The following is a 12,313-nucleotide window of genomic DNA, read 5'->3' as shown; positions in this document are numbered from 1 at the left end:
AAATTGACGTAGAGAACGTAGTACTTGGGCTTCTGCGCCTCTCGTGAGGGGGACTGGGGGTTGCACCTCCATGCTATATGAACCATGATCCCATGGGCTTTGCCTTATGTCAGGTACCTGTCCCCTTACTTTGCTTGGATGATGAACCTCCCAGAGAGGAATCCTTCTGTGTATGAGGCCTTCAAGACAATTCTCAGTGTAGCTGTCAAGTAACAACCCCTTTGGGCAGATCCCTGTGGACCAGGCTATTGAAGCCACAGTGAAGAAAGGCACACAGACTCCTGGAGGCACATCACGGTTCAGCCTGAATGCTGGAGCTACCAAGCGTTACTACGTAACAGCTGAGCACCGCAGTGCATTCCTGGGACAGTTAAGGGAGATGATGCAAAGCAACAAATCAGAGCTTTGTCATGTGGAGCTACAGCGGCCAGAAAGATGAGGAAGCAGTTTGAGCAGTGGTTAGCCTCATACATGAATGGGTCAACCCATTTGCAGAGAAGCGGGACCTCATTAGCAAAGGCAAAGGCAGCCCCCAAGGACATTGCCTCTGACCTGATGAAGGCATATGAGATTGGTGAGCAATGCTATGCAACCTTCAAGGATGAGAGCTGCCTGGATCTACTGGCCTGTAACTGTCCAAAAAAAAAAGTTCACTCCCAAGATGTGTGTGTGTTGCAAATAGCCTCAGGTGTACTGATATGTGTACACTGGCAGACTGTGAAAAGGGTGTACTCCCCTAATCTCCAGGGTTAATTTGTAACCTCCTAGTCTGGTCTTTTTGACTTCTTTATATTTCCATATCATCTGTGGAATTACAAATATCTATCAAGTCAAGCCTTGACATTTAGCATGGACCATTAACCCTTCATCCAGTTATACCAAGGATAGAAATGTGAAAGAAAAAACCTTGTTTATTGTATTTGCAATCAATAGACTTCAAAAAATGAGAGCAAATGTCTCAGGATACTGTATTCAGAAAAAAATTAACCTTTATTAAAGCTAGCTGTTTTACCGAAGTAAAGACAAATGAGTTCAATGCTTTCTTAATTGGGAAGATTTCTTCTCGTTTTCTCTGTAGCACTGGAGGCATTTACCTAAGTGATGATTATAAATTGGGTCTAATGTTATGCTCTCATGATTAACTGTAAAGCTGAAGTAGCAATTATTCATTAAATGGCTTTAGTCTTTTGCTTTTTTTTAGGATTTCTTGGTGACAGCGCAAGATATTTTTAAATTAGAAAAAATTGAGTTTGGAGGGATGCGGGGCAAGTCATTAAGCCAGCAGGTGGCGCAAATGTATGAGGAATTCCAGGAAATGTACCAAGTGTTCACAGATCGTACCTACGACTGTTTGGATCCTGCTAACAAGGTAGGAAGGTATCAGGTTTTACATCATTTACCAGATGAGCAGCACATTTATTAGTGTCCTAAAATATATATGTTCCAAAAAGGAGACACAAGATACTGCAAGTGCTGGAAATTTGAAACAACATACCAAATGCTGGAGGAACTCAGCAGATAATCAGCATCCTTTGACGAAAATAAACAGTTGACTGATAAAAATGACTGTTGACTGATCTTGGCCAAATTGTCGACTGTTCATTTCCCCTCATAGATGTTGCATTGCCTTCTGAGTTCCTTCACCATTTTGTGTGTGTTGTTGGGAAAGGGCAGTTGATAAGATAATTTGGTGTTACTGATTTGGTGTTTTACAAAGGAAGCTCAGGACTGTAAATTAAGTTTTTAAGAATATATAACAAGCTGAAATTCAACTCTAGTCAGCTAAATGTGAACTCTAAACTTAACTCTAAATGTACAATATGTTCGTGAAAGAACACTGAATTCTGCTTCTGAAACTTGTTCTAGAATGCACTAATTTGATCAGTTTTTTGATCAGGTGTTTCTTTATCAAACTTTCAGAATAACACTTAAACCATGGAAAATTCTACTTAAACAAAACTGAGGCACAGCTAAAAGCAGAAGCTTTGGCAGCTAGCAATTTACAAACTCTACAGTTGTTAATTAGTCATTGTGGAGAGGTTCACTATTCAGATAACCACCATGCAGTGCCTGAAAATAAAATAAAACAGCAGATCCTGGAAATAATGAAAAACAGCAAAGAAGTCCTGGTAAAACTCAATTGGTCAGGCAACATTTGTGGAAAGAGAAACTTAACTTTTTAGGCCTGGATCATTATTTTAACTGTCTACAAATGCTGCCTCACCTGCTGAAAATTTCCAGCAGCTTCTCACTATTTGAACCTCCCTGTACAGCGTCCGTACACTTGGGTTATATCGACAGGCCATGCAGTGCATTGCTGCTGATCACTAGTCATTCATATGAAGGATGACAGTTTGCATTTACCTTTAAGCATCAACTCCTGTTGTCAAAGCTCTTTCGTTTTGGACTAAGATTTCTCAAGTGATCAACATTCAATTTAAATTCTTCGGTCTGCGATATTTCAGATTTGGATTGGGATTCATTGAAGCATACAGCAAAATACGACCATATATACAAACACGGAAATGTTAGGCCCTTAGCCCCACCATGCTGACCATTAATTTCCCATCTACACTAACCTTATTTACTAGCCCTAGGTCTGTAGCATTTTATGCCTTCATGTTTTACTCCAGGGTGTCACTCAACTCACGTTTCTATGGTTAGATTTTGTTGTAGTACTTAATTCCCTCAGCTTAGGTGCAGCCTGATCTATATTTGTATCAGCTATTGACTTATCCCATTACACTTTCTGTAAACATGACATCATCTGATGCTAAGATACATCTTGGGATGTACTGGGACACATCCTCAGTGACGTAACCCGGGGTCATTGGATGTTTCGGGTCTTTCAACATTAGACACTTTCGCCCAGCCGACCCAGGCAGGGTTGATCAGTGTGACGAGATATGAAGGATTATTCTAAAGCGGACTGTTCCTTTAATAAGAGAGAGAGGGAGCGAACAGCTTGTGTGCTAATTCAGCAGCAGAGAGAGAGAGAAAGTCTGTGAGTTGCCTTGGAAACTGAAAGGCGGAGCTATATGGTGGACAGCTGGTGTTCCGCACTAGTGAGATATATACAAGGTTAGTTGACTTTTTAATCAGACACACACGACGCCAGAGGCAAGAAGGACACTGGTGAGCTTTGTGTGCCCACGACAAGGGTGGGGTTTTTGCTCACAGTGTGGACAAAGGAGTGACCGGTGGGGAGCTATCGATGTGTTTAACCCTGGCCTGGGTTGATTGCTCACTGTGGAAAACCATCATTCCACCTCCTGTGGTCACAAGTGGTGACTTTAAATAAGTTTCAGGAGCAGGAGGACGATGTGGAGGATCGGCATTGGCATTGGAAGACAAACCAACTCTCTCTCTCTCTCCAACTCTACTCAAATCAAATTCCAGAACTGAACTGATTTCTTACTATACCACCGTAAGACTGTATCACCTAACCACCTGAGCTGGGAAGCTTGGGAACATTATTTACTCACTTATATATATGCATATATACTCTGCTAACCTGTTTACCTTACCTTGTTTTATATTACTTTATTCACGTAGTTACTAATAAAATAGAGTTTATAACAGAAGACTCGGACCCCAGGTGTGTCTATTTCTGCTGGTTCTTTTTAACCCATTAAGGGGTACGTAACATCAGGGTCTGGCTTGAGTCCCAGCAGCACTGGTCCACGGGTCACACATTTTGATCCATAGCCATCTGGAGGCTTACTCAGTACCCTCTGATATGGTCCTGATGGCTCTTTACTTTGCAGCCCCTGTAATGCCATGGATAGAGTAGGTTCTGCAGAGCAGGTAGCTAGCAAAACCTCTACACCCCAACTCTATAGTCTTGCTTCGTACCCATCACCCCTGGCTCTGGTTCTGCTCTACTAACTCCTGGTATTTGGGTTTCTTGTGCTCAAACACCCAAATTGTTGCCACCTTTTGTCCAACTCATAAAATTCCTCATTCACCTGTCGTCTCAGTGTGTATTAACTTACATTGGTCCTTGCTTCAGCAATGTTTTAATTATTAAAGTGATTATTTTGATTCAAATCCCTCTGACTTCATCACTTACTAGTTTTTTTGAGTTCCATTATTTCCAGAGATCAATGGGTTCTGGCCTTTGGATCTATCTCAAATTTAATTGCTCCAGCATTGACAGCTATAGTTTTAGCTGCTGTTGTCTTCTTCAACTTCTCTTCCCATCTGTCTGTTCCTGCTTTAAGACAAACAAACCATTGTAGTCAAGTTTTTGGTTATATGTGCTAACAGTTCCTGCAGAGATCTTGTATTAGGTCTTGTTGAGGATAGTCCTGCAAAATGCCTCAGAACCTCTTGCTGCATAGGAAGTGCTATTTAAATGCAAGCTATTGATAAAGGTGGAGACTTTCACCAAAAGATCTCTTACAGATTGAAATTGTTAAAAACGTTTTTCTTCCCTGTTGGTATTGTTGACTGTTAATGTTTTCTGCAGGCAGTCCTGTGAGTGAACCAGATCTGACTCGCCATACTGTTCAGCAGGAATACATTAAAAAATATTAGAAGGAAGGTTTTCACAATGAGTTATTAGTTTTCTTTTCATACGCAGGAATTTGAAGCAGATTTTTTGAATTACAAGCAAAAAATTGAGGATATTGATCGACGGTTGGCAGCCATTTTCTGTCAAGCTTTCGATGATGCCTTTGGTTTGGAGCATGCATTCAAGGTCTGTATGGCTTGCTTCAAAGTTTGAACCATTTACTGATGTGAAATCATGAAGTCTAAATTCCTCTTTGACAGTAGCATGTGACAGATTTTAATGGAGTATTAAGGTACACACAAAAGATTCTGCAGATGCTGGAAACTGAACAACAGAGAGAGAGAAAGAGGCACAAACAGCGAGAAAGAGACAGACAGAGAGAGACACAGACAACACACACACTCACACACTCACTGATGCACCATCAATAACTCACACTGAGACGTAAGGCGAGATATCGGCTTTTATTGACTGAAGAAGGAACCAGCAGTGAGTGACCATCATATTACATCCTAGAGAATGAGGCAGAGGATCAGACCTCGATCGCCTTTATACAGGGGCCTGTGGGAGGAGCCACAGGAGCAGTCAGAAGGGGGCGTGTCCAGACAGGCACATAGTTCACCACATTCACCCCCCCCCTTGTTTGAAAGAGTCCCCATGTGGCGAAGTTTCTTACAGGTCAAGTCTATCAGGTGGTCGAATCTGTCGCTGCGATCTACGTAGCACCGACTGTGATTGCACCGAATCTGGCAACATTGGTGATTGCACGGGAGACGGAGGTTGTGCTGGTTCCAGCTCATGCATGTGCAAGGCACCTGGTATATAAGTGTCATGAGGAGTCCATGTAGGGCCTGGTGAGCGTGGTGTCACCTCGGGTACAGGGTTCATAGTTACCGGAGAGTGTTCAGGGTAGTGGTCTGCTGCACCTGCGGGTGCCAGGTCGCGGATGGAGACCGTGTCCTCCCGCCCATCAGGTAAGACCACGTAAGCATACTGGGGGTTCGCATGCAGAAGGTGAACCCTCTCGACCAGCGGGGAGTAGTTATTGCTCCTCACATGTTTCCAGAGCAGCACTGGCCCCGGGGACATCAGCCAAACTGGTAGAGCAGTCCCAGTGACAGACTTCCTGGGAAAAGAGAATAGGAGTTTGTGGGAGGGGGTGGGGCCACCATCCAACCACCTGGGCCCTCCAAGGGCTTGTGCTTGGCTCAATGATCCCATCCCTGAGCAACCACTGCACCGGTTTACAGTCGGGGTCAGGTTGGCGAACAGCGGCGGGGGAGGGACCTCGAGAGCGGAGAGACTGCAAGTGGTGTCGGTAGCGCAGCTGTCATGTTGGATGGAATGTGTGTGTGGTCAGTGGTGATGAAGTCCCACAAAACTGAGGATTCCGGACAGTGAGTGGTGGGAGGGGCCCGTCATATGCCATAGTCACACTTTCGAGATGGCTCTGGAAGTCCAGCCCCAATAGCACAGGTGCGCACAGATTAGGCATGACCAGTAGCGCAAAGTTCCGATATTCTGTGCCTTGCACCACCAATGCCGCTACACAACCCCCCCGGATGTCTGTGGAATGTGACCCAGAAACCAAATGGATCTTCTGACTTACTGGCCGTGTTGCGAGCCCGCAGCATTGCACTGTGTCCGGGTGAATAAAACTCTTAGTGCTGCCCGTGTCAAACAGGCATCCAGTCCTGTGCCCCTCCACCCGGATGTCCATCATGGACCTTGCAAGCTGGTGTGGGGCGCTTTGGTCGAGGGTTACAGTGGCCAGAATTGAATCGCCGTCGGGGTACCCGGTAAGCATCCGAGGGTCGGGGGCGGGGCGTACTGACGCCGACAAAGATGGCCACCCACATCCGGGCATGCAAGATGGCGGCCCCCACGTTTCACCCGCAGCGCTGCACTCCGCTCGCAGTTTAGACTTACAGACCTTGGCGAAATGGCCCCACTTTCCGCAGCTGAAGCAGGTCGTTTCTCGCGCTGGGCAGCGTTTTCGAGAGTGTTTTTTATGGCCACAGAAATAACAAAGCACAGGCTTCTGACGGGCTGCCGCTGTGGTCGGGTTCGGGGAGCTCGTGGAATCGCGACTGGCAGCGGCAATTTCGCTCGCGGGAGCCGGCGGTGGCGGGGTCTGAAGCGTCCATGGAACCGGCGGGGAATCGCGCGACTGGACAGCATCGGCGTAGTGCAGCGCAGCTTCCAGAGCGTTGGCCGTCTCGATCGCCGAGTGTAAGGTAAGATCTGAGTGTTCCAGCAGTCGCTGGCGCACGTACACTGACCTCAGTCCCGTCACAAAGGCGTCTCGTACAAGCAGCTCCGCATGTTGTTCTGCCGTGAGCGTCTTGCAGTCACAAGCTCGGACGAGTGTCTGTAGTGCTCGGAGAAACTCGGCGCTCGATTCTCCAGGCCGCTGTCGCCGGGTAGCTAAACGATGTCTTGCGTATACGGTGTTCACCGGGCGCAGGTACTGTCTTTTGAGGGCGTCCAGTGCCCCTTCGAAGGTCGGCAGGTCCCGGATAATGGAATAAACTTTTGGGGTGACCCTCGAGAGGAGAATTCTGTACATAACGGCAGGGTCAGTCGCACGAAGCTCCTCCAAGTATGATTGGAAGCATGCAAGCCAGTGTTCAAAAGCAAGAGCTGCTTCAGGGTCTTGAGGGTCCAAATCCAACCTTTCCGGATGTAAAACGGTTTCCATGTTTTAAAACTTTCAGTCAATAAAATTGATGCACCATCTATAACTCACTCTGAGACGTAAGGCGAGATATCGGCTTTTATTGACTGAAGAAGGAACCAGCAGTGAGTGACCATCATATTACATCCTGGAGAATGAGGCAGAGGATCAGACCTCGATCGCCTTTATACAGGGGCCTGTGGGAGGAGCCACAGGAGCAGTCAGCAGGGGGCGTGTCCAGACAGGCACATAGTTCACCACACTCACTCACTCACTCACTCACTCCCCAAATCAGTCAGCATGTATGGAAGGGAATAAACAGTTGATACTTCAGGCTGAGACCCTCAATCAGAACAGGAAAAGAAGGGGGAAGCTAGAATAAGGTGGTGGGGGAATAAGGGGAGAGGGAGTCTGGCAGTTGATAGGTGAAACCAGGTGAGGGAGAAGGTGGATGAAGTAAGAAGCTGGGAGGATGGATGAAGTAAGAAGAGGTAAAGGTATGAAGAAAAGGGAATCTGATTGGGAAGGGCAGTGGACCATGACAGAAAGGGAAGAAGGAGTGGGTACCAGAGGAAGATGCTGGGCAGGTGAGGAGAAGAGAAGGGTTGAGAATGGGGAATAGGAAAAGAGAGAAGGGGGAGGGAGGCAAAATTACCAGAAGTAATGCTGTCGGGTTGGAGGCTACCCAGATGCAATATAAGGTGTTGCTCCTCCCTCCTGAGTGTGGCCACACCATGGCAGCAGAGGAAGCCATGGACTGGCATATATGAATGGGAAATTGAATTAAAACGGGTGGGTAATCCTGCCTTTTGCAGTGGACAGAGCGAATGTACTTGACAAAGAAGTCCTCCTATCGACATTCGTCTCACTGGGAGTATTAGCATGGTTGCTGACTTGCTACGGTCCTCTCTGTAGGCTGGAGCAAGACAAATTTGTACCTCAACGAATCTACTTGAATTGCACAAGCTCTGAATATTTGATCTGGTTCTGGAGAGTCAGTTGAATGAAGATCTGATTTTAAAGACACTCCTTGAGGGCTTTTTGCCTTCCTGATTGCTGTTATACAGATTGGATAGTGCACTTTATGTTGGTGGTAATATAACTTAATGGTACAACAATGTTCTTGGTGGTGGTCTCAAATGGCAAATAGTTTGTTCACTATCAATAATTCTCAGTTTTCATGGTAACATATAACACTTTCAGAGACCTTAGAAATTCTTAGCAAAGCAATGTTCCTTTTTTTGACTCTGACTGTAACCACTGAAGAACATAACTTACTCTGATTCAGATCAGGAATAATTCAAAACCATCATAAAATCTGTTAAATACTTTCTGTTTCTGAAGCCTAGAGTTTCCACTGTGGTTACAACTTGAAATTGTGCCCATTAAGATGAGAGTTTATGCCCAAGAATTCTATCTATCTTTTTAGAACACATCCATATTTAATATGGCTGGGCTCAGTGAATATGACAGGAGTTGACAAAAAACACCAAAATAGTATCACATATTAAGAATTGTTATGTGCCCTAATTATGCTTTCCTTTGCTATAAATGCAGGAGGAATGTGAGTTTTAAATTTTGTTAACAGCTTCTAGTGGCGACTGTCCATACACTCACAGGATTTTTGGTAATATAGATTAAGAGTTGCCAACATTAAACCTACTTAGGTGAATTCACAGTGGATCAGAATTAGCTTATAGATTTAACCATGCTGGACTGACTGTTATTAAGCCATTTCAGTAGATTCACTCACCTTAAGCTTCTTCATTATGCCACAGCAGCCATGAGCAGTATTTAATGTTTGATCAGTATTTTCAGCATTTAAGACCATAAGATATAGGAGCAGAAGTAGGTCATTTGGCCCGTCGAGTCTGCTCCACCATTCAATCATGGGCTAATCCATTTCATCCAGTCATCCCCGCTCCCCTGCTTTCACCCCATACGCTTTGATACCCTGGCTAATCAAGAACCTATCTATCTCTGACTTAGATACACCCAATGACTTGGCTTTCACAGCCACTCGTGGCAACAAATGCTACAGATATACCACCCTCTGACTAAAGTAATTTCTCCGCATCTCAGTTCTGAAAGGACATCCTTCAATCCTGAAGTTGAGCCCTTTCGAGCTGCATTATTGTTGCAATTGATACAAATTGTGGAATGAAAATAAATGAACAGGCAGAATCAACATAAAATATTTACCTGTGTTCTAAGATGTTTCCTTTTTCTCAACAGTTACTGGAAATGTTTGGCAACCTCCTTGAACGGCCCCTAATAGCAGCTGCCGCAAGTGATAAATACTCTCGCCTCATGGTGATGTTCACTAAGGACCTGGATGATGCTAAACACATTTATAACAAGCATATGCAAGAAGTGGAATTAGGTATAGTTTCATTTTAATAAATTGCAACTATAAAAAACTTATGTCTTGGGGTGACAGAGAAATTATAATACTTGTTACATTTCTAGAATAGCTGTTCTCTCCTATCTCTGTCTCTTGCCCTAACCCATGCTCAGACTATTGTTCACTCAATTTGCTACTTTTAAAAATTCAAACTAACATCCCCCATTACTGGATTGCTTTCTGGTCTATAGACTATACATACTGTTTTGTGTATCATGTACCTGTTTCCAGTTTCCATCCTCTCGCATCTGAAGTATGGATCATGATTCTTTGTAGTTGCTTGATAATGTCTTGCCTTTTGTTTTCTTCTTGCTTAATCTGTAATAGCTTCCAAGATCGGCTTTGTATTTCTCACTGGGGACATCAGCAAGTGTGCACATATTGGGAACCATGGTTTCAAGCAGCCTTCACCATCCATCTGTGTTTGTTCCATTTTAACTCACCAGCATTGTGTCTCAGTCTGCTGTGAGGCAAAGCACATTAGAGAGTGCTTGTTAAATATTTTCATTAATCTAAGCAAACCTATAGAAAAGTATGCAAAATCACAGTAAGTTGTTGAACAAGCAGTGGTTCAGAGGGATGTGGTCAGTCTTTGGTTATTCACATGAATGGAGAAAGACATTTGGAAAAATATTACAGTATTTGGCACCTGGTAATAACTTTCATCTCAGTAATTCAATATTATATGGTGATGGCTTACAAAATTAAAGCTTAGGGATCCATGATTAAATTAGGTTATGAAAATTAGTTCTGAGTTTAAATCTTAGTGGGCTACACACATAATGCCCTAATAATCTTTGAAGTATTGTGGAATACTGGGCTCTGCTGGTAAGTCAAAATCAGCATTGCAACAATCAAACTCGGTGCAATGTTATTTAAATTCGTTATGCTATCAGATACCAGGTAATTTTAGAGTCATAGAGCAATACAGCACGCACAGTAGAACCAGTCGGTGTCCGTTACGCTCTCCAACTAGCTGGTCCCAGTTTCCTTTCTGCACTGCACAATACACTTTCCATGGGATCCTTCTCTACGTGACTCCCTTGTCCGCTTATCTCTTCCCACTGTTATCTCTCCTGGCACTTACCCCTGCAAGCATGACAAGTGCTACACCTGCCCCTACACCTCATCCCTCACCACCTATCAGGGTCCTAAACATTCTTTCTAGGTGATGTGACACTTCATCTACTGTATCTAGTGTACCTGGTGCGACCTCCTCTACATCAGTGACATCCAATGTAGATCAGGGGACTGCTTTGTCAAGCCCTTTTTCTCCATTCGCCACTAAAAGCAGGATTTCTTGGTAGACATCCATTTTAATTCGTCTTCCTATTCCCATTCCGACATTTCACTTCATGGTCTCCTCTGCTGCAACTGTGATGCACATTCAGTAATGAATCTGATAGGAGTGGACAGTGAACCCTGGGAGAAAGGGAAGGACAGCAGAGAAAAGTGATGCGCAGATGAGAGTGATTATGTAGAAAGTTTGAAGTTAATAATTCATCTCCTTCTACCTTAGGCCACAAACTTATCACCCTTTGTATTTCTTCCAGGCAGAAGAAATTTAGTTTAAGTAGACTAGGGGGAGGGGGTGGTGGGGGGGGGGGGCTTGCTCCAGTGCTTTACTGTTCTATATATTAAAATGCTAGCATTAAAAATTCTTATATTAGAATTAACATTTTAATATTTTAGGCAATTTATTTAAGTCTGTGTGTCAGAGTAAATTACTAGATAATGGTTTCTTGGTATGACAATAACTGGCATTCAATTATTCTTCCAAGTTTTCAGTAAAGAAATGATTTAAATTTCTGTTTATCTCTTCAAAAATGTCCATTCATTGAAGAAATTTTGATAATTTGTGTGCAGTGTGGGTACCCGCCTTCACGTTAAGCAGCTTGCGTAGGCTTCAATTACAATTAAAATACACTTGAATACTTGCCTTTTTTTGTCATTGTTGTTCATTGTGGGCTTACAACTAAAAAAAATTGCAGTTGTAGTAGGAAATATTTCCCAATCAGAATGAGTTGTTCCGTATTTGTCTAGAAACAGTGTTTCTTAGAATCTGGTGGTGCAGCATTATCATGCCCATGGGCATGAGGTGGGGATGATGTGGTGCAGTCTGGAGGACACAAGAAAGGAGGCCATTGAGAATGAAAACAAATGAGTGGAAATATTTCATTAACTTCAAGCAAAGAAGCTAAACTTTGAGAGGCACTGTGCTCATATTAACTTGAAATACGCTTGGATCCTAAATCTAACTTCGGGTGACAATTTTTCAGACAATGCTTCAAACAATATGCTTTGTTGCATATTGACAATTTTTAATCTAACCTTCCATTTTATTTTATAACTCTTTGACTCAACTTTTGACATAGTACCCATTTCTGACTTTAACTCAAAGTGTTTTGGGATATTTTCTACCTTGAGCATTCTGTATTGTTTTATTGCAATTTTACTGTTTCTTCTTTATTCATCATTGAGATATTTATACTAATTAAAAATAATTAATATTGAAATATTTTGTATAAATTTCAATTTATCTGCCAAAATCAAATAAGGATATACTAATTATTTCTATTTTGTGGAAGAACATTTTTTTTAAATGAAAATTTGCATTCCATCACTTTTGAGTTATCACTAAACATGGATATGAAATTTAATGTTTTCTCTTAAAAAAATGTAAATCAATTTGTAAAATTTTGATAAATTATTATAA

At 43.1% G+C, this 12,313-nt stretch overlaps 1 protein-coding gene across 2 annotated transcripts in view; it reads left to right on the top strand.

Moving 5' to 3' along the window:
- dnah9 (dynein, axonemal, heavy chain 9) overlaps positions 1 to 12,313 on the top strand; it is a 527,557-nt gene that overhangs the window by 26,793 nt on the left and 488,451 nt on the right. The window contains exons 7-9 of one of the 2 annotated variants that reach the window (XM_059948781.1): positions 1,202 to 1,369; positions 4,586 to 4,702; positions 9,429 to 9,576. In XM_059948781.1, coding sequence (XP_059804764.1) covers positions 1,202 to 1,369; positions 4,586 to 4,702; positions 9,429 to 9,576 — 433 coding nt within the window. The remainder of the gene's footprint in view (positions 1 to 1,201; positions 1,370 to 4,585; positions 4,703 to 9,428; positions 9,577 to 12,313) is intronic. The other variant, XM_059948782.1, reaches the window with a different exon arrangement.

The sequence above is a fragment of the Hypanus sabinus genome, chromosome 23 (genome assembly GCF_030144855.1).
Source record: "Hypanus sabinus isolate sHypSab1 chromosome 23, sHypSab1.hap1, whole genome shotgun sequence".
Classification (NCBI taxonomy): domain Eukaryota; kingdom Metazoa; phylum Chordata; class Chondrichthyes; order Myliobatiformes; family Dasyatidae; genus Hypanus; species Hypanus sabinus.
This window is presented reverse-complemented; position numbering and strand designations above follow the sequence as displayed.